Source organism: Lytechinus variegatus, chromosome 5 (assembly GCF_018143015.1).
Source record: "Lytechinus variegatus isolate NC3 chromosome 5, Lvar_3.0, whole genome shotgun sequence".
In the NCBI taxonomy this organism is placed as follows: Eukaryota; Metazoa; Echinodermata; class Echinoidea; order Temnopleuroida; family Toxopneustidae; genus Lytechinus; species Lytechinus variegatus.
In genome coordinates, this window is record NC_054744.1 from 10,846,870 (window position 1) to 10,869,853 (window position 22,984).

General features: G+C 37.3%; 2 protein-coding genes across 2 annotated transcripts in view; both read left to right on the forward strand.

Annotated features, from left to right (window-relative positions):
* Nucleotides 1–15,397, forward strand: part of LOC121415314 (dynein regulatory complex subunit 6-like) — a 33,578-nt gene extending 18,181 nt beyond the window's left edge. The window contains exons 11-21 of the mRNA XM_041608493.1: nt 2,766–2,791; nt 5,539–5,648; nt 6,721–6,874; nt 7,602–7,731; nt 8,990–9,209; nt 10,149–10,311; nt 10,672–10,791; nt 11,545–11,671; nt 13,103–13,321; nt 14,283–14,446; nt 14,985–15,397. Of these exons, the coding sequence (XP_041464427.1) occupies nt 2,766–2,791; nt 5,539–5,648; nt 6,721–6,874; nt 7,602–7,731; nt 8,990–9,209; nt 10,149–10,311; nt 10,672–10,791; nt 11,545–11,671; nt 13,103–13,321; nt 14,283–14,446; nt 14,985–15,294 (1,743 nt within the window). The 3' untranslated portion in view covers nt 15,295–15,397. The remainder of the gene's footprint in view (nt 1–2,765; nt 2,792–5,538; nt 5,649–6,720; nt 6,875–7,601; nt 7,732–8,989; nt 9,210–10,148; nt 10,312–10,671; nt 10,792–11,544; nt 11,672–13,102; nt 13,322–14,282; nt 14,447–14,984) is intronic.
* A 5,058-nt stretch (nt 15,398–20,455) lies between these two features.
* Nucleotides 20,456–21,321, forward strand: LOC121414763. The gene is made up of 2 exons (XM_041607824.1): nt 20,456–20,783; nt 21,066–21,321. The coding sequence occupies exons 1-2, from the start codon at nt 20,459–20,461 to the stop codon at nt 21,272–21,274; spliced, it is 534 nt and encodes a 177-aa protein (XP_041463758.1). The 5' UTR covers nt 20,456–20,458; the 3' UTR covers nt 21,275–21,321.
* Nucleotides 21,322–22,984: the final 1,663 nt, after the last annotated feature.

Sequence of the window (22,984 nt, forward strand, 5' to 3'; positions counted from 1 at the left end):
GGTATAACTGTAAAAATGACATCCTGTGCATCATAAAAAGAAATCTGTGTGCTGTTAATGCAAATCTAGGATGGGATGTCTAAGGCACTGTTACGGCAAGCTGCAAGTCCTTTTAAATAGAATCTAGTAATATGCTGCTAGAGCACATTTTATAAGTATAATAATAATGATGGCGGTGTCTTGTTGAGCTCAGCAACAGTCCCTTTGGATATATATAAATATATAAATGTAAACAGGCATCCACTCTTTAACATGACTACTGTGTCTTGTACCAAATACTTTTAGGCAAAAAATTACAAGACGATTTGACGTTGCTGATAGACCACAATTTTAATCCCCGAGCTTTCGGCCTAAGGCCTTCTTCATGGGTTCTGGGTCTTTGGGGTCTTTCGAGCTCACTGCACACCTCTGAGTCAGCTCGAAAGACCCCAAAGACCCAGAACCCATGAAGAAGGCCTAAGGCCGAAAGCTCGGGGATTAAAATTGTGTGCTATCAGCAACGTCAAATCGTCTTGTAATTTTTTTGCCTATATATATATACCTATATAAAATTGTGAGCAGCAGGGTCCTATACATTGCTAGGGTGCTTTAGAGTATATAAATTGAGAGGATGCTATAAATACAGCGAGAATAAGCAACGAGACGTAGCCAGGGTTGAGTTCATCAAGTTTAATCGCAAGCTTTTGGCCATAATTGGGCCTTCTTCAGGTATCTGAAGTACAAGAGAAACAAGTGGCCATAATGTACAAAGAAATTTGCGGATTTGTATACACAGAAGAAGGTTACGACAACTTTAAGGCTGATTTAAGTACTTAGTAATTGAAGTCAATCATGATTTGGCTGCCGCCTTATGAAAATCTGTAAACAGACGTCTTAAAAAATATATATATATATTGCATATCATCATATAAATATGTAGGCAGATTCTATGTGAATGGTTATGGAATTATATTATACAAAAAAACCTGTTTTTATTTTAATTATGTACAGTTATATTAAAATTCACATAAGTAAGCGCGATTTGTAAGCACGTGAATTCTCGCGATCATACACACTCATTTACATTCTCATGCATCCTTTCACATATTTATTGATGCACATATGCTTTAAATAAGATACGTATCAAACTTAAAGCTAGATGTACTTTGTAGAGCTAATAATAATACAAAGTATTTCCACAACATGTAACAGTTATATAAGTATATATACTTAGGGGTGTGGTAAATTGTTTATAATAAAATGTAAGCTTCTTAGTACCTTGAATTTTAGAGTGAGTACTTGACTGTTCAGGTGTTTGTATATAAGTTTATATGGGTGAACGTAAATAAATCTGGGGAGGTGATCCTGTGCATTGACCGTAGAGGGGGAAACGGAAGTGGGTCAAAGGGTAAAGGGGAGCGGGGGGTTGAAAGTTGTAAGATAGGGAACTTTTTTTTTATCATTTGGGGTACCTTGGCTGTTATGGGAGAGAAGGTCATGGGGAAGTAGATTTTTTTGCTTTGTTCTTGATGGTTCTGATATGTGAGGAGCTGTTCTTTGGGTTTTTTGTAGCCTTTTTTGATTTGCTGTTTAACACTTTGTGGATTGTATTCCTGGTCTTCAATTTGTTCTTGAAGCAGACCAAGATGGTAGTCTTCTCGGTCACCTTCAGAACAAACTCTTCTTACTCTGAGAGCTTGGCTATAGGGGATCCTTTTGAGAATGTTTGGGATGGCACGAGGAAGGTAGGAGGTAGGCATGTGAGTCGGTTGTTTTCTTGTAAAGTTCTGTTTGTATTTGATTATTGTGTAAGGTTAGTGATACATCTAGGAAGTGTGTTTGGTGGTGGGATGAGGTGAACGTGAATTGGTCTGATGTATGCTTTTCATTTTTCCTTTGAATTTTTCAAGTGTATTTGGTGAACTATTCCACAGGAAGATGTCGTCTATATATTGTTTCTATCATTTTGAGAGCATGGGGGAATTCCTTTGATATATTAGTTTTCTTGCTACGTGGCCCATGAATATATTTGCATATGATGGGGCGACAGGGGTGCCCATGGCTGTGCCTTCGACTTGGATATAATGTTTGCCATTAAAGTTTAAGTTATTGAGTTTGAGGATTAATCCTAGCAATCTGATTAGTTGACTGGTGGCCGGATTTGGGTTCTTTCTTGAGTTTAGTGCTTCTTTGCAAGCTTCCATTCCTTCATTATGGGGTATGTTAGTGTATAGGGATGTTCCATGAGCTGTTGCTAGGATTGTTCTGTTGGAAATTATGCTGTGGTCTCTGTACATTTAATTGATGTGGTTCAGGAAGTGAGTAGTGTCTTTTATGTGGGAGGGCTGGCAGAGTTTTCGATAAGGGGCTTAGATAGAAGTTAAGGTATTTAGATATCTGGACTGTGGGACATGAGCAACCTGATACTATAGGTTGGCCGGGTTGTTAGGTTTGTGTATTTTTGGTAAGAAATGGAGATTGGGTCGAGATGGGTTCTTTGGGACAAGTCCTTGTTTGGTTTCTTAGTCGATTTCGAGTTCTTTAACTGTTTCTTTGACCTTCTCAAAGTGTGCTGGTGTGGGATCCTGTTTGAGTTATTGTCTGAGAGTTGTCTTTCAGCTTCCCACATGTTTTTTCATGTAAATGAAGTCAACAAAGAGATCTTAAGTTACTACAAAAACGAAAGGGAAATGTGAAAGTATAAGTAGTATTCAAAGTTTGGTGCCTTTGTTAATGTTAATTTTTTTGTAAGTTCATTACTTTCCCTCTTAACTTTTTCCTCACAGGTGGACTTGTCAAAGACAAAGAACATGTAAGTGTGTTTGTTTGTTTATCACAGCTATACACAATTCTGTTGAGCAAGGGTATTATCACATCATTATCTGTCCAGTGCCTATTGATATCAGCCATTCCACAGTTAGATCATAATCAGCTTTTCTCAAATTACCTTTACCCATTTTTGTCTCACCTGCATAGCAGTGTGAGACTATAGGTGCCGCTTTTCCGACGGCGGCATCAACACCAAATCTTAACCGAAGGTTAAGTGTTTGAAATGACAGCATAACTTAGAAAGTATTTGAACCTAGTTCATGAAACGTGGCCATAAGGTTAATCAAGTATTACTGAAAATCCTGCCTGAGTTTCATGTCACATGACCAAGGTCAAAGGTCATTTAGGGTCAATGAACTTAGACCATGTTGGGGGAGTCAACATCAAAATCTTAATCTAAGGTTATGTTTTTGAAATGTCATCATAACTTAGAAAATATATCAACCTAGTTCATGAAACTTGGACATACGGTTAATCAAGTATCACCGAACATCCTACATGAGTTTCATGTCACATGACCAAGGTCAAAGGTCATTTAGGGTCCATGAACTTTGGGGGAATCTATTGAATTACCATCATAACTTTGTGGATCTGATTCATGAAACTTGGACATAATAGTAATCAAGTATCACTGAACATCCTGTGCAAGTTTCAGGTCACATGATTAAGGTCAAAGTTTATTTTGGGTCAAAGAAATTTGGCCGAATTGGGGGTATCTGTTGAATTAGCATCATAACTTTTAAAATTCATGGATCTGATTCATGAAACTTGGACATAATAGTAATCAAGTATCACTGAGCATCCTGCATGAGTTTCATGTCACATGACCAAGGTCAAAGGTCATTGAGGGTCAATGAACTTTGGCCGAATTGGGGGTATCTGTTGAATTACCATCATAACTTTGAAAGTTTATGGATCTGATTCATGAAAAAATAGTAATCAAGTATCACTGAACATCTTGTGCAAGTTTCAGGACACATGACCAAGGTCAAAGGTCAATGAACTTTGGCTGAATTGTTTTTTTGTTTTTTTTTAATTACCATCATATCTCTGTAAATATATTAGTCTAGTTTATAAAACGTGGACATAAGAGTAACCAAGTATCACTGAACATCTTGTGCGAGTTATATTAGTTTTCAATTGAATTGCGTGATGCAGGTGAGACGGCCAGAGGCATTCCACTTGCTTATTATGAGGAGCACCAACACTTTCAGATGATGCATTTATATGCCTTCCTGGCATAGCATCTTATGGTATTTGAATTGTTTTAACTCTTCATGCGTTCACCTGTAAACCCCATGTGTGTTGCATTATATTAGCAGTGATCCCCTCTACGCAGTATAATAGACTTTTTATCTGATCATTTTGAAAGAAAATTTTTTCTAGTAAACTTGTAGAGTGTTTCCTGGGCTTTTGTATTGTATATAAATTTATTGGATAAATTATGGAAAAATGTATAGTAAATTACATTTTCTAAATGCTTTCTCCTAATACTTCCAACAAAATATAGCCCCCCCCCCTTTATTACTTTGGTTCTTGTGTTAGTGGCATGATTTTTATTTATCCACTTGGACTGTTCATTACATAAGCTTTGTATTGATACCAAAATCATGAAAATCTGATGAAAATAGCCCATATATAGTGGAAAATAAAAGAGAGTAAATTTTTGCCTGGTCAAGGTATTGAAAGGATCTCATTCACATTCGTGCCATGAGTCACAGACTCCTAACAATAAACCTGGCCATGGTATTGTTTGTGAGGAGGGTTATATTGATTTTCTCCTCTCCTTTTTCAATGAACTTCCTGGCTTTGATCAGGATGTATTGATTTTTGGGGAAAAGTCAAAGATTCCGTAATTTTTAAATTGCGATAATCTGTCGAACGCTAAACTAACGTCGCACGCGCGATTGATCAATCGGTACACAGGTACGGTATACACAAACACCAGGCTATACATTATAGCTAGGCACGCTCTGGGGTATGCAATTGTTCGAAAAACAATGGGGCAGGGGACGTCTATTTAAAATGTGTGGTTGTGCAAAAATGCGAACGAAACACGCCTACGGATGTGCAATAATGCGAACGTAACGCATGAAGAGTTAAAGAAAGATTTTGGCGCATTAGCTGTTATTTGGCCACATTGGGCTACTGTCAAATACTCTACCAAGGATTGTAAACACAATAAAATGTGTGATGTCAAGGGTAGGTTGTTGATTCCAATAAATATACTGCAGTTATGTTCATTCTTAATGATACATCATTGTCTGTTCGGCAGGATTGAAACCATTCATGATGGCAATAAATCATCTTTTTGTTGTTGGATCTCTTGCACGAATAGATGCTAAGTGGTAGTTTTATTTTTATTATTTGTTTGATTACAGGTGAAACTTAAATCATAACAATGATAAGTTTATAGCTCGAACGTATCAAATTAATAAAAAAGAACTAGGAATAATCTTTCAAAGGTAAACTAAGTGATAGAATAGAGTCCACGAGCTAAAATTTACTCAAGTGTTCTCCAACTAAATTAAATGCTCAAACTTCAAAGCAGAATTTCTCAATGTTTTTCATGGGCGAATCTGCAGATAATGTGCATACCCTTTTGCCAGGTTGGCGCCAAGCTATAGAAGCTCAATGGTTTTTTAACATATATTCTTTGGGATTCTGTTTTTTCCTGTCTTCTTTTAAGATTTTGTTTCCTTTTAAATTCACTGTTCTTTCCTTTTGCAGTGTGACTGACAATGTGGTGACAAGTCTCCTTCAGCATTACAGACCCTATGTTCTTCATCTCAACATCAAAGGATGCACCATGCTCACCAAACCAAGCTTCAAAGCCATCGGTAAGCATTTACTATTGTACAACGCCTACTTAGCTTGTTGTACACGAGCAAATGGGAGGCTGAATGTCAAACATCCTTACAGTTGCACACATGACGTACCATCCAAAATGTACCGTTGCAGGGCTTTAGGAGGTGACGTCACAATACGATTTAATTCATTGTGCTCAGTAAAAATGAAGGTGCTATACGCGAATAGCCTGCTGGCTAAATGCGCAATGCTGCCTAAGGTCACATGCGCTTTTCGCTAGATTCCAAGGCGTTGTACAATACAAATAGCGAATATTCATATTCGTGCAATGGTGCAGAAGAGACACTCTATTCAACTCGGCTAATGTTTTGTTGAATAGATCATCTTTCTGTCACCTCATGCGAAATCTCACACCATTGCAATCATGCCTACCGGTATTCGCTATTTGTATATTAATAGTTGGATTCTTACAAATAACAGCATGTTTTCCCTGGGTAGCCACTTCAGTACTAAAAACTGTTCTCCCAGCGGGCCCTGCTATTACTATTCTCCCGGCTTTAGCTGGGCTGTATAGGGGCTCAAGCATTTGAGGAAGTTCTTCCTTCAGGGTACCCATTCACCTCACCTGGGCGAGTGCAGCACATTGCAGGAAAATTTCTTGCTGACGGAAAACGTGACATGGCTTGGAATCGAACCTACATCCCAAAGATTTAAAGACAGGAGTGATAACCACTAGAACACAATGCCCCTCAGGGCATTTGTAGAGGATACAAAGTGCAAAAAACAACATCAAACAAATGACAAAAATCTTTGCATGAGTTGTATGATTTGTAACTAATTGTAGAATAACTCACTATCTTTCTGTAACTATTCAGCAAAAATATCTTTTTTTATTTTACATTGTATAATTTTTATGATGTTTCTTTTCTAATGTTTACACTATTATACTACAAAGTTGTTTATTAATAAGAAGTTTACGGTACTTGTTTGTGTCCTGAGGAATGGCATATGCCTCAGAGCTCGAAGACTCTGGAATACATTTTGCCTCCCCCCTCCCCCCCCAAATTTCCTATTGAACTCAACTATATATATTTCATTTTGCAGGTCAATGTCGTAACTTGCAGGATCTAAACTTATCCGAATGTCCAGGACTGAATGACGATACCATGAAGTATGTAGCCGAAGGCTGTTCTGTCTTACTCTATCTCAATCTCTCCTTCACCAACATCACAGATGCTACACTAAGATTATTAGCTAGGTAAGCATGTTCTTTAAGTATCATAGGTACCTTGTACCTTGTAGTTCCATTCCCTGAAGTCCTCCACCAGGAAGGGTACCTCAGGGCTGACGAGAGTAGGAGTATTATTGCTCTGTTTTGCTTTTTAGCAGGTAAATAAGTAAATACATCTACATGTATATGTGTATAATTCATGCCCTGATTTCTTTCTGTCTCAATATTTACAAGACTACTCGCTTTGATACAATGTTTGCCCCCTTATGGGCATTCAAGGAATTCCTTCCTTCCGGGTATTGATTAACTACACCTGGGTGGAGAGTGGCACTTCTATTATATATTTGAAAGCAATGGTAGTCATATCTCGTATTGCATAATATTGCACTATCCTGCACTCTGACATCATACTAAAAGTACTATCCTGCACTCTGACGTCAGAGTGCAGGATAGTACGAGTTCTAGAATTTAAATCAAATATATCATTCGGGACAACTCAGAAACATGGGTAAGGGGGAGGGGTTATATAAAACAAATAATACACGCATTCTTGTGCATAGAGGACCTAAATAATGAACTCTGTGCTCGACTCGCCAAATGGATATACTGCACTCGGTCCTGCTAATATCCATTAGCTCTTCTCGCACATCGTTCATTATTTGGCCCTGCATGCACGCGCTTACGTGCATTATTTGTATAGTATAATTACTATAATAATTATTATTTATGTTCTTACAATGACTTGTTTCTATAGATGCTGCAGCAATCTACAGTACCTGAGCCTTGCATATTGCAAACGATACAGTGACAAAGGGCTTCAATATCTTGGGACTGGCAAAGGAGGAAGGAGATTAGTCTATCTGGATATGTCAGGGTGTCCTCAGGTATGTAACATATCTCGAGTCTTGGGTGTTAATATCTAATTAAAGCTGGGTTATTTGGACCCACATTACAGCCGGGAAGGAGGGGGACAGATTCCAACTCCATCCCCCCCCCTTTCCTTTGATCTCGGCTGCCAGTCGCGTGAGCCCCACAAATATGTGCACAGTGGTAGTGTGTGATGTAATCTACAAGCCTGTTTGGTTAATTTTTCTGAAACAATGAGACAATAGTTCCAGGCTTACATTCGTTTTAGATATAGGTTTGCAATAGGGTCCAGAGGGGGAATTAAGCATTGCCCCTGTCCATCTGTCCGTCCCCCCTCTTGGTTTTCGCGCAATAACTCTAAAAATATTTAATGGATTAAAAAAAATGTTGATGTGTAGGTAGATGACACCAAAATACTGGCTAAGTTCGAATTCGGAGTCCGCAGGTCAAAGGTCAAGGTCACAGCTTATTGAATATGCGAGTTGGTTTCCAAGCATTAACTTATGAAATATTCAGCAGATTTGGGTGTGTAGGTATATGATACCAAAATACAGGCTAAGTTCGAATTTGGAGTCCGTAGGTCAAATGTCACAGCTCATTAAACATACGAGTTGGTTTCCGCATGATGACTTATAAAATTTTCAAAAGATTTTTTTAAATATTGGATGTGTCGGTAGATGACATCAAAATACAGGCTAAGTTAGAATTCGAAGTTCTTAGGTCAAAGGTCAAAGTTCATTATATATGCAAGCTGGTTCAGAGGTCTAAATTTGTTCATTATATATATGCATGTTGGTTTCTGCACATTATTAAGTTAAATGATATTGAATTAATTTCTGATCGCGTTAAGTGGGGGCATCTGTGTTTGGACATGTCAAATTTCTAGTCTATTCAGAGACTCTTTGTAGGATTCTGTTCAAATAAACCTTTTAAAAGATGATATTGTGATTTTTTTTCCTATGAATTTTATTAGTTTTTAAATTTCATGTGTGTTTCTCTGTGGTTTTTTTTTTATATGGAATTGGCACTGGTTTCTGATCATAAACAATACAAAATTAATTGACATTAAAACTTAAAAGTTGAAATAATGATACATTTATGAATTTTGGCTAAAAACGCAATTTGAATTGGGTTTTGTACATGAATACATGTTTTTCGGTAAGCAATTTGGGGTTCCGACATACGCTCCTGAAATGTTGTGTGATGGCTTTCAAAATTTTGTGTTAATATGACTTGTTATGAAAAAAAACATGTTATCTATGTTTCATGCATTAGGTAACCGTGAATGGCTATAAGAATATATCAGGCGGGTGCCCGAAGCTGCAGCATCTTATTATCAATGATTGCTTTACTCTGAGAGATGACATGATCATTGCTTTGGCAGGCAACTGTCCTAACATCCGCAGCGTGTCCTTCCTCTACACGCCCAACATCACAGATGGAGCTCTGAAAGCATTGGCTGCTCATCGAAAACTACAACAGATTAGAATTGAAGGTGAGTCATACGTATCCCAACAATAAACCTAATTTTTGATTTTTTTATATAGTCATAAAATCAATTCTGCAATATACATATTTGATGTTTGACATATATGATTTATGTATATGATGTATGTAGTTCCTGATAGTAAAAGTGCATATAGGACCATTGATATCCACCTTACATCTCTACACTTGAGTGTATATAGGACCAGCACCTTACACCTTTATATATTAAAGTGTATATTGGGCCAGCACCTTACATCTGTATATATTAAAGTGTATATTGGGCTTGCACCTTACATCTCTACATATTAAAGTGTATATAGGACCAGCACCTTACATCTGTATATATTAAAGTGTATATTGGGCCAGCACCTTACATCTCTACATATTAAAGTGTATGTAAGACTAACACCTTACATTTCTACATATTAAAGTATATATAAAACCAGCACCTTACATCTCTACATATTAAAGTGTATATAGGGCCAGCACCTTACATCTCTACATATTATAAGTGTATATAGGACCAGCACCTTACATCTGTATATATTTAAACATATATGTAAGACTAGCACCCTATATCTCTACATATTAAAGTGTATATAGGACCAGCACCTTACATCTCTACAAACTAAAGTGTAAATAGGGCGGTTCTATGACATTTGCTCCAGCAACGATATCTTTGATGGAAAATCTACACATTAAAGCCAAACATAAATCCTAACCTCCAAAATTAATAAACCCTAATCCTAATTTTTTCATTATTCTGAACCACAAACTCTATTACTATCTTAACTCTAACCCTATGTCCACTGAGATAAAAAGACCGGAGCAAATGTCTCAGTAGCAGATTTTGTGTCACCTATAGGACCATCACCTTTATCTCTACAAAGTAAAGTGTATATATGACCATTGAAATAATTTACCTCACATCTTCTACTTATTCCAGGGAACTGTAAAATAACAGATGCCTCCTTCAAGCAGCTTGGTAAATACTGTGCTGATTTGAGACACATCTACGTGAGTGATTGCCCAAGGATTACTGACGCTGCGCTGAAATCTCTAGCTACATGCAGAAACATCAATGTCCTCAATGTGGCAGATTGTATCAGGTAAGCTAAATGCTTTTTCTGTGGTATCTAAACTAAATCCTCATGATCTTCAACATGAGAATATTAATGAATAAAATGAAAATATGGAGGAGAGGGGTCGACAGGTACAGGGCTGGGGGGGGGTCATCGTCACATTGTTTCCTAAAACCATGTACAAAAACATAAAAATTACCATCTGATTGTGATATGGTCAACCCCAGCCCCCCCCCCCCCCCTTTCAAAACTCTTCCCCGGCCTCTGAGGTATGTGTAGTGTAGGACATTTTTTTCTTTTTTAATTATTGTGAAGAAATCCCGAGTTTGGATGATTTACGTGTACCAAGTAACTGATAACATTGTTCTTGTTGTCTTTCCCATATAGGATTAGCGACAATGGTGTGAGGAATCTTGTTGAAGGTCCTTCTGGTCCTAAACTGAGAGAGATGAACCTAACAAACTGTGTCAGGGTCACTGATGTATCTATCATGAAGATCACTCAGAAGTAAATATCTCCTTTTTCACTCTTCTTGAATTGCAGATTGATTTATTTTCAGAACCATCTGTATCTACCTCTTGATTAGAGCACAGAGCATATTTGAGTATTAAACAAGAATGTTTAAATAAAGGATACTTTTCATTCACATTTTCAGAAAATAAGCAAAATGCGATTTGTTCCAAAATTGGATCGAATACCCGATGTGAGGTGTGCGGAGACCTTTACATTGTGAATTTCTCTGTTTTACCCCTTTTCTGACCAAATGGTGTGATATTTTGTATAGATATGATATTTTGTATGATATTTTGGATGGAATTTGATTAATCTTTGGTTTGATTGCATATTGAATTGCTTTGAGCAAAAATACATTCCCTTTTGTTTTAGAAAAAGGAGACATTATTTTATCGAGTAAAAACAAGACCATGTTCTTGCCAGCCTTCGCTCATCTACTCAAGCCTCTCTCACCTCTTCAACACTACCAGCCTTCTATCTATCTATCTATCTATCACCCTGCCTACTACCCAAGCTTTCCATCCCTTCTGCTTTACAGTCCTTTTTAAGGACAAAACTCAGTCTGAAAAGAATACTCTACTCCCCGACCTGCACTTTCATGCCTTTCCATAATTTGACTTCTACCTCTATCAAGTTTTATCTCAGTTCTTCAAGGACTTTACACATTGTGTACCGTAAACCATTAATCTGCAATTGTTCATACCTCCATACAAACATTCAAACATCATCTTTCTTGTATCTCTACAGATGCTACAGCCTAGTATATGGTTCATTTTGCTTTAGTGAGCACATCACCGATGCTGGGGCCGAGATGTTAGGAAACATGCCGGCTCTCTCATCTCTAGACATCTCAGGGTGCAATATCACAGACACGGTAAGTCACTGTGTAGGAGATAATGCTTGGTCATTTTGGCCCAAATTCACAAAGGAGGCTTTGAAAACCTGTTGGTTGAATCAATGGTTAATGTAGATTTCATGTATAAATTCGCTTAATTTACTGTGTATATTGAAAAATATTCAATACCGGGGTCCGTTTCATAAAGCTGTTTGTATAAAGTTAAAAGCGACTTTAAGAAAGACTGGTGAACCTTTCTTACGCGCTTATCCATTGTTAATGAATATACCATTTTCCACAAGAAAGGATCACCAGTCGTTCTTAACTTACAAACAGCTTTATGAAATACCCACCAGGGGGCCGTTTCATAAAGCTGTTCGTAAGTTAAGAGCGACTTTAAGAACGATTGGTGATCCTTTCTTATACGTGCTTAACCATCGCCAATGAATACATCATTTACCACAAGAAAGGATCACCAGTCGTTCTTAAAGTCGCTCTTAACTTACGAACAGCTTTATGAAACATCCACCTGGTGGGTGTTTCATAAAGCTGTTCGTAAAGTTACGAAAGACTTTACGCATGACTGGAACATGTTCTTAGGTCATAACTCAATTACATCGGGATATCACATAGCACAAGAAAGGATCACCAGTCGTGCGTAAAGTCATTTGTATCTTTCAAACAGCTTTATGAAACACCCACCTGATGCGCACTTTTGTCTCAGTACAGCAAATTGATTTTGCCACAGTTTTCCATGGTATTTTATTCAAGATCCCACTGTTCAAACCAGTGGATGCATGAATAAAATAGGGTACCATGCCAAGGCAACAGGCATCAACTTGGTGCACTGTATCAAAAGTGTGCATCCAGTATTGGACATTTTTCAATGAACACAATAAATTAAGTGTAATTTATACATGAATTCTGCACAAACCATGCCTGGGTTCAACTGAATTATTTCAAAACCACCTTTGTGAATGCGGGCCTTTATTTCTGAGAATAAGATGAGTTTACTTATACCTTGGTCACATTTGCTCTACGGCTGCCGTACGGCGAGTCGAAAAACAGCCGTTTCATCAATTTTAATTCAAACCACCTATATATAGTGGGACAAAAAACTTTAAAACGGCTGTTTTCGACTTGCCGTACGGCCGCCGTAGAACAAATATGACCAAGGTATTACTCGGGAGATATTTATGACACACGTTGTTGGTGTCTAATTGATTCTACATGTAGTTTGCAACTTGGCCCGGCCCAGAGTTGCTTTCTTTCATCAGGCATACATTTCCACAAGCTCGTATACATCCGCCCTTGCAGTCACATTGCGAATGACACGTTGGATTTTACTTTTTGTGGACAATGCTGGAACCACCAGCATATATCATTCACAATAGTATGTGATTATTCATATGTGAGCTGTTTTGCTTGATGTGACATTGATTTTATATTTGCGATTGATTCTTTCCATAGGGTCTTGGTGCATTAGGTAACTGCTATCACCTGCGTGACGTGGTCCTATCAGAGTGCCATCAGATCACAGATCTAGGCATCCAGAAGTTTGCCCAGCAGTGTAGAGATCTGGATCGACTGGACATCTCTCACTGTCTGCAGCTCACTGATCAGGCCATCAAGAATCTGGCGTTTTGCTGTCGCAAGCTCTCCTTTCTCAACATTGCAGGCTGTAGTCAGGTAAATTGTTTGTTCCGGAGACAGCGATTTGTTTATTAGGTATGGGATGGTTTATTTGAATGATAAATCTAACGGATTGAACAGGGTTGATGTATAGTACAGAGGTACTGGTACTTAAACAACTTCTCAGTTTGGATAAGATTATGTTAGAGCTCGTACTCATACCTTGGGGGTTTTTTTAACAGTGGACTTGGTGCATTATAAATCCCATCTATGAAAAATGAACTTTTAGATTTTATGAAGTTTGAAGAAGCGCACCCTAAGTTTTTAAAATGATATATATATCTTGTCAAACTTGATCAGCAATAACCTACAATAAAAGTACTTGATTGAATGAAGAAGAAACCGGGCAAGAGCTTTGAACAAAAAAGAGAGAAAACGATGTTCAAGGCATGAGATGTGCTCACTGTGCAATCTTGATTAAACTTCCAAGCATTAAAAAAAATGGGTCTCTTGAGTAGCCTGGAATTCTTCCCCCCTTGGCCCCAAATGTCTGTTTGATTCGCTCTGCTGCAGCTGCCCACCCCTACAGAGTCACTGTCCCAAAATCAATCACTTCTCTTCAATCAATCTTCATACATACCAAGGACTCTCGGCTCTGGAATTCACTTCCTCCCAACACATTCTTTAGCTCTTAACATGGACAGATTAAAAAATAGAGTTAAGACACATTTAATTAGCTTGATGTAAAACCTTGTACTCTTGATTTGATTATGGTTTATTGCGTCATGGGCCACTTTTCATCATTTTATGATGGCAACATCATGCCCAAAGAACAATCTAAAAAAAAAAATTTAAGTAACTGTTGTACTTAAATTTAAGAATTTATTTTTAATTATAATTTTATGTTGTATATGAGCAGGGAAGTATTGCCGACAATTTCATGATGCATTTATGCTTAGCATGATGTCAGATTTGATTATTTTGTAAATCTTAATTTCTTTCTTTTTCTTTACTGCAGTTAAGTGACATGAGTATCCGGTACATATCGGGTGTTTGCCACTACCTCCAGTCTTTAGATTTCTCTGGTTGTATCAAAGTAAGCGATGATTCGATGCGTTTCCTTCGCAAAGGTTTAAAGAGACTTCGGAGCCTTATTATGCTGTACTGTAATCTCATCACAAAGTAAGTTTTGTTCTATACAGCCAAAATATTTTCAGGTTTAAAGTGGAAGTTTGCCCTGACACAAACTTTATTGCAAAAATAGCAGAAAAATCAAAGACTTTTGGTGAAGGTTTGAGGAAAATCAAAGAATTTTATAAATTTAGAATTTTGATTTTTTTTTTCTTTGTGACATCATATATTGTGACCAGCTTTATTAACCATTTATTGTTTAAAAAAAAAATGTAATGTCATTTTCTCAATAAATTGAAAATGGATTTTATCTTCACTTCGGGATCAATAATAGAAAATACAGTTATACTTGACTTGTATATGTATTAGATGTTCCAAAGTTCAAATGAAATTCATGTCATTTTCACCAAACAGAGCAAAGAAATATATACTGATATGTACTGCTGTGTCTAGCATAAAACGTGCAGATAACAATGCCCAGAAACATAACCGAGAAATGTCCTTTGATAATAATGTGTAAACGCAGCCAGAGAATTTGATGTATGCAACTTTAAACATGTTTGTGTTTCAACCACACCTGTGACCACAGGCCGACCATCAACAAGCTGTCTGCCAAGATTGACAAGGTTGTTTGGAGCGACGACCCCATCCCCAATCACTTTGGGCCTGGCTTTGACTACCTCAACGCACTCTCCCTCTGCAAAGCTGCCATGGAGAAGGAGAAAGAAGAAAATGGGGATAAAGATGAGAGAGACAAAGAAGAGGTGGAAGAGAAAGACGGTGAAGATAAGACTTTGGTAGAGCCTAAATCAAGCGAGACCTTAGATAGCTCGTCTTCGCATGAGATGAACAGAGCAACCGTCCTCCTCGCGCAAAGTGATATTACACCAGAAAGTTAGCTGGGTGTAACAGGCTTGTGTCATCACATTGGGTTATCGCGTCGGGTCGAGCAAAGCCCCTCCCCCTAAACTCCTGAAAGGTCGGGTCCAGTTTACCTGATGATTTGTGAAATTTAACAGTGAAATATATAAAGTCTCTTGACACCTTGTGAAGCACATGTATACAAAGGGTTGGGCAATCTGGATCCAATCTTTCTGGAATTTAGAGAGCCCATTCTCTAATGGTCAGGTTATGCATTTTTCCGACATGACGCAATAACCCCATGTGATGGTACAAGCCGGTTTATCATAATCACATGTCTTTCTTCCAAACATTTTATTCCGTCCATTTTTCTTTCAAATTCAAATATTGTATGGTTAATTGCAAGCATTCCTGTATTACCAACACAGAAATTTAAGCATTACGTATGTTTCATTTGAATTTATTCAAATCAAGTGTTATTAATAAAAAACAAAGTGTTCTCTCTATCAATTCTTTTTTGACTTCCAACATGCCTCCAATAACTTTGTTTCAACAAAAAAAAATTTGTTTTAAAAAAAAACTTGATTTACATGATTTATCTGGTTTTAACCTAGATAAATCAAGAATTGTTGCATGTTTTCTTTCTTTTCATTTTTTTTTATGTAATTTTTTCTCAGATTTTATATTCTATACTGGAAGCTCATTAAAATTTTGAAATAGAAATCTGTAAAACACCATTTTCCTGTATTCTATCATTGTAAATGATCTGAAAAAAAACTCAGTGGGATATGAACCCAGAATCCTTAGCTACTTAAATTGATGTTGTACTAAGCTTCAGAGAAACTAGGTGAAACACCTTTTTTGCAACAGTTTTTTTTTTATTATAAGTCATCTCTTTATTCTCAAATCTCCGCATTATTTGAAATGTTACAATATGCCCAGGACCCTTTTGAGGAGAAAATGCAGAGCAATGACATTCAATACAAATATATATATCTTAGGATATTATACTTAAATTTTATTGTTTGATAATATTCTTTTATGATTTTATGTTTTCATTGCATAATATTGTATTCATTGTACTCATTGTATAATATCATGATATAATATTCTATCGTTGTGTATTACTATTGTAATTATTGTAGTTATTGTATAATATTGTATACCGGTAATATTATTGTATTATTTGATATTATTTTAGAGTAATCATATTACCCTGACAAGAGCATTTAATACTTTTAAGGGCAGCTACTTTTGTTATCCATGAAATTAGCACCGGTTATTATTATACTTTCTTCTGTATGATCATCAAGTTACTAGTAATTCTCTTTGAACAATAAATATTATAAACACCATGTGTATATACTCCATCCCGTCTTGTGCCTTCATTAAATGCTGGTTAAAAGTTTACATGTAATGAGATTGCACACTGAAATAGTGGTACAACATAACCTGTACCCCTTATTTATATTCAATAACATGTATCAAATGGCAAATGGTTAGAATTGACTATGCATATCTTTGATAATTTGCATATATATATGTATATATATATACTTACGAGAGGGGCAGATCCAGGATTTTCCAAAGGGGGGCACATTTTTTAGGAAACATTTGAAAAGAAAAAAAGGAAAGTTTTTTAACCCAAAATTAATGATAGTTCATCTCCTAATAAATTTGACAAGAAAAAAAGTTCATCACAAAGGGGGGGGGGCACACTTCTGTTTTAATGGCATTTTTACATTACAATTTTTAATTTTGCTTATCAGGGGGGGTGGGGCACGGGCTTTGCCCCTCTGGATCCGCCACTGACATATGATATTAGAAAGAAGAAGCATGGGGCACATGGGAGCTAGAAGAGGGGAAGGGGAAATGATGACTGATGGGGAAAAAAACATAAAAGAGATTAGGAAAAGGGAATCGAGAATATAGGAAAGAAGGGAGGGGGAATGTAAAAAGAGAGACAGGAATGAAGGAAAAGAAAGAAAGAGAAATCGTTCTTTTCTCCAAAAACTGAAACAGCATGATAAAGCCCCCCCCAAAAAAAAAAAAATAAACTGGGCAAATCATTATTTCTAAAAGTCCTTGAATCGCGTTCGGCAAGAAAGTTGAAACGGTAACTCATGGTAAGTGCCATGATAGTCCATGATCACTGTGGCTCGCCCCTTGCATTAGAGATCACATATGATCCAATCACTGCCAATTTACTCATTGTCAGGATAACATCTTTATATTTCCTTGAACCGACGCGTGGTGAAGAACTGTCTTAGATTGCTGTGTTATTGTCTTTAGTAACCACCCCTCTACTTCTAACTTTAAAAAAGATGCGACTCAATTCTTGTCCCTGTTCAGTTGAACATATCTCACTTCTTTTCATTCCCTCGTCTTCCGAATATTAGGTTCGAAAGGAACAGTCAATCCAAGCAGTTACCTTGAAATGATTTGTGGGAGGTTTCAGCCGACGGTTACCATAGTAACAATGCTCCTCACCAAATCAAAATCAAGGAAAGTTGTCAGATCTGACAACTTGTCTGACAACAAATGTTGATGAAACTCTCCCTTGGATTCTCTGTGGTTATGGTGGTGACATACAAGGGATTGTGTCATCGTTTATTCTCATCCCTGGGAGGTCAGCATACAAATCAAATTTCTTTGCTTTGGGCGCAATATTTCAATTATTTTGCAATGTATCCTCACATGCTACGTGTCGGTATGCAAAATATTTTATTATTAAGGGCCACGGTTTGCATATGGGCCAACGAACCTGTATTACTACAGAGACCACACTTGTCATTCATCTATTTAGCCCATAACTTGAGGTTTGGCGGAGTTGAAAGGCCGCTATCGATTGCAGCTATAAAATTGAGGACATAATTATATGCATCTATACGATTTTCTTCGTCTAACAGCTGAATTGTTTCAGTCTTATTTTTGGTATATCGATCCAACTTAATGCAAGAAAACCCTGATAACCACGAGGGATGGTTTTGGGGGTTCATAAGGGACAAAATTGGAAAATCACTATTTTGATATACTATTTTGACCAATCAGTTTCCGAGGATGCGGGAGTGCGAGACGCCACAAAATCCGACTGCGTCTCGATCCAATCATCTTTTTTTTGTATATCGATCAAAGTGAATTCTAGAAAATCCCTAAGGAGCAAAAGGAATACTTTTGAAGAAGTTCTGGGGCATTATTTTGAGGGACAAAATTGAAAAATCGCTATTTTGCTCAATTTTTGACAGGAGAGGGCGAGAGAGAGCCAACAATCCAAGTTCTGGGGCATTATTTTGAGGGACAAAATTGAAAAATCGCTATTTTGCTCAATTTTTGACAGGAGAGGGCGAGAGAGAGCCAACAATCCAACCTTCTCTGATCTTTATTTTTTGCATGTCAATTCAATGCTATAAAAAGAAACTGAGAACTACAAGAGGGATAGTTTTAAGGGTTTGGGAGCATGCTTCGGACAAAATTGGACAAGGGAAATGGGGAGACGGTGAGAGACACAGAACAAGGGGATGGATTTATTCTCACAATGGTTAGTTTCCAAGATCATTGACAACAAAATAATTATACTTTTGACTTTTTTTTATATCTATTACAAAAACGGTGTCAAAAATTCAAAATTGAGCAGCTATAGTCAGAACGTAAAAACATACCCCTTTTTTATCCAGAACTGAACATATATTAACAAGAACTGCGAATGAATTGGTGAAAGGCTTTAACTAATAGGGCAAGTTCCGGCCCCCCCCCCCCCCCGTTCTATCGCCAGGGAGTGTAAGAATGCAAAACAAAATTAAACCAAAAAATAATGAGGAGAGAATTAACATTGGTATGAACATAATGCCGAATAAGGGAAATGAAAGCAAACAATTACAAAAAAATCTAAATGATGGAATTATAAAGTATACCGAATATGGGGGCACAATAAAAGCTTGCCTCAGCTCCGGCCTCAGCTACTTATACTGTATAGTCTACAGTTACAATCTTAATATCATTAATTGTGACATTTTTTAATTCCCTCTTGATTACCTTTTCAAACAAAATCGAATATTTGACAAGGTTAACATGGTTAAGGCCTGCATGCATTCTATTAAGATTTTCAATTAAAGCCCGACGCCCCCACCCCTTCCCCCGAGCATGCCTGCTTTTCCTTTTCAGGACGCTTTTCAAGCACAATGTATTTTAACTAAAATAATACTTCATTTTGTTTTGCTTTTTTAATCTCGGATCACCGTTTAACTCGTGATTGAATGAAAGCTTTTATCAATCGTGTACGGCGTTGCCTTATATCAGTTATTGCAGACTGCTTCCCCGGCCCCATCTCCGAAAAAAATATATTTTTCTAGATGAGAGATTTGATGAGAATATCTTTTCATGACGTCACGATGCCAGTCATCTCCAATGACAATGAATTTATTGCCTGAGTTTTCTCAGGTAAAAAGTTTTATGCAACAGGCCCCAGAAAAGTGGGCGGTAGTTTATAACGTCAATGGTGCGCACTTCCAATATTACGTCATGCTGAATTAAAGTGACGTTGAATTATTACGTCAAGAAAAAAGCGCGTAGCTCACGCGCTTCAAGGATACTAAAACTGATGGGTTTCTAATGTCAACATTAGTCTATCGTTTCTCGAGTGACTTACTGTAGCTCTTACTAGTTCTTGCTATATTCTTTAGCTCTTGTTTGAGTTTATCAACTTCTCTAGGATTATATTGCAATCAAAACTGTTATCAGTATGGGGTGCAATCAATCCAAGGTTATAGTTCTAAAACCTGAGAAAAGAAAAAGATGCATCAAAGAATTTCTTCGATGTAAAGTTCAGCAAAAGTTCCATCTTGGATTCAGGCCATTCAGTCGTCAAAACAGGGTAAATTCATGAAATAATATAATATTGACATTTATCTTATCATATTATCATTGTTACCTATCTCAAACATGTCAAAGATAATCTTAAAAGTATTTCTCCAAATTCGTATCCCCCAAAAAATGTTTAAATTCCGAAATAGTTTCCGGCTAAGAAATCTTCGGCTTTAGGCCTATATTTTTTTTATTTACTGTACCTCATCTCTCTAAAAACAAAACAAAATAAAAGGAAGCAAACAAAAACAGCCTCATTCGAATCTTGAATATTTTTATTTTTAAGTCTCCCTTTCCCGGTCCTTTTCTTATTCCCCTTGACTTTGTATCGTTTCCTAGGTGATGCCAATCCTTGTCCAAGAAGCAGGGGACCCTACTGTGACGTCAACAATCCAGATGGCTCAGCATGTTGCTCAAAATCCCACTGCGCATTTGTCTCATCGTCACGTGATCCCAGCAAAAACCTTCGCATCAGTTGATGTCTGTAGGGATCTTCCTCGCTGCTGGGATGAAGTCGAGATGTCCAAGGCTTTTGGAAAGCTTGGTCCAAGCAATGATCTGTTCAGATCAGTGGGTCCAGTTGGGAAGGATGGAAAAGATGCGGATAAAGGCTATAACCAAAGTGACGTCGATAGGGCGATTGAGTTCATCCTTTGTCCACCTGCAGGTGAGAGGATGATTTCTTATTAAAGTATCCCCCTATGGACTAAAGGAGTGAATAAGAGCAAAGTAATCGACAATATGGTTATTTGTGGTATTTTTTTTTCGTTTTTGTAGTTATTGCTTTAAATGGATTTGTGCTTGTTTGGGTATTTTATTGTTCATTTTTAATTCATTGTTGTGAAAAATGCGTCAGTTTTTAATTCTGTTTTCTTCATTATTAGAGGCCCAAGTTGAATCAACCGATTTAATAAATCTCATTTTCTCCCTTTCGTCATCATTCACACAGATGTAATGACATTGGATCATTCTACGAGCGGACCTCCTAACATCTCGTATCAAGTCCAGGAGTTTCCAGACATTCCAGGACTTGTTCCCAGTCCCACATCAGATCTCAGACCAGTCTTCAAGGCGGTCAGCATCTCATCACCAGCTGTCAAGACTGTTGGTCTTCGCCGGCCAAAAGGAGGATGGCGATCAGTCTGCATTATTGAGTGACTTTGATTTGAGTGGCTAAAGGGCTTCCCCCATCATCAAGTTCATCGTCGTATTTGCATGGTCATAAAGAATAAAGAAGCCCGCTGCTACAAATCAAGTTCAATCAAACCTGTGTTTTGTTTTGTATTTATATTATTGTTGAAAAGTGTTTCTGCACCATAATAGGCCATATTTTATAGACGGAAACCAAATCATACAAGAATATGAGCTGTTCATATTAACGTGCATACAAAGAGAAAGTGAAAATAAATAGGCGGAGGAGAGAAATATAGAGTGTATAATTATGAGATAGGAGGGAGATTGCGGGAAGCAGGGATAGATAGATAGATAGATAGATAGAAGTGAGTATCAAGCATCGCCCCCTCTCCCACCATGCAGGCTTGTAGCTAGGGGGCAATCGCCCCCCCCACCCCCCCCCCCCCCAAAAAAAAAGCGTTCCCAAAAAGAAAAAAAAGTAGAGAAAATGAAAAGCAAAGGGAGGAAAGTGAAGAAAGATATAGCTTTGTGGGTTTTTCTTTTAATTTCTTATTGTTTACTTAAAAGAAGTAGTACCTTAACTACGTCACGAAACTACTTTAAATTCGCTCTAAATTTAAATATATAAAGTGTGCTTCCTTTGTTTCCCTCACCCTTTTCTCTAACCCTGTTTTTTCACCTTGACTATATAGTATGTTTCTCGTCAGTTAAATTTAAAATGTATACATTTATGACATATAGGCATGGAAGTAGAGAGTAAGGTTAGGCCGAAGTATATGAAGTTATCTTTTTGTCAAAATGATCACGCAACATTAATTTCTGCATTTTTGGTCTGGTCAGCCCCGGGCGGGTGAAATCTTTTTATCAATAAATGCCGTCACCCCCATATAGGCCAATTCTCCCGCTTTTCAGCTCATTACTAAACAACCATAATTTGGGGGCAAACAGGTTCCTCAATTTAAAAGAGGAAAGTATAAAATTCGTGTCGTATTAAATAAAAAAGTACAATATTTCTATCAAATTCTATGAAACTTCATGTCATTTCCCCTACAAATTCATCTCCTGTCTTGTTTTGCGACCTCACTTTGAAATTTTGAATGACACTTGAGTTTCTGAATCATTCAAAATGAAGCGCTACAGGATGAGTCAAAGAAAACACATCATTGCTTTTTATATAATTTCAGCAAATCACAGAAGTTTTAACCGTTTGCGCTTTATTTTCCTTGCAATGAAGTTCAGTAATCTTAGGGAATCAATTGAGTTATAGTATAGCCGATGGGGTATTAGAATTATCTGCATTTGATGAAACCTCCGTACTTTGCAATTTCTTTCTTCTGTCATACACCTTTTCTCCTCCGTTTTGCGAGTTAAAGATATGCTCTGTCGCTAAGTTGTTTGTAAACAGATATGATCTTTCCAACCGGGGAAGCATTCATTGTGACGTAGAGAATAAAGGGACCTTTTCCCGTAACCCTTTTCTTTTGAAAAAAAAGTGACAAAACGCTTTAGCTTCCGCGCTTCGCGCTTGGTAATTATTATTTTAACTGTCTCCATCATATCCTTTTTATGCGTTCACAATCATTTTTGAAAACTAGGTTCAAAATCACAATAAAGTCACCTGATTTTGAGCTGATATAGGTACGAGAGACGGCTCCTTTTCATTTTAATTTATGAAACTTCAAAAGGGAAACTCCCCCTCCTGCACCCACCCCCTAGGGAGCGCGCTTCGCGTGC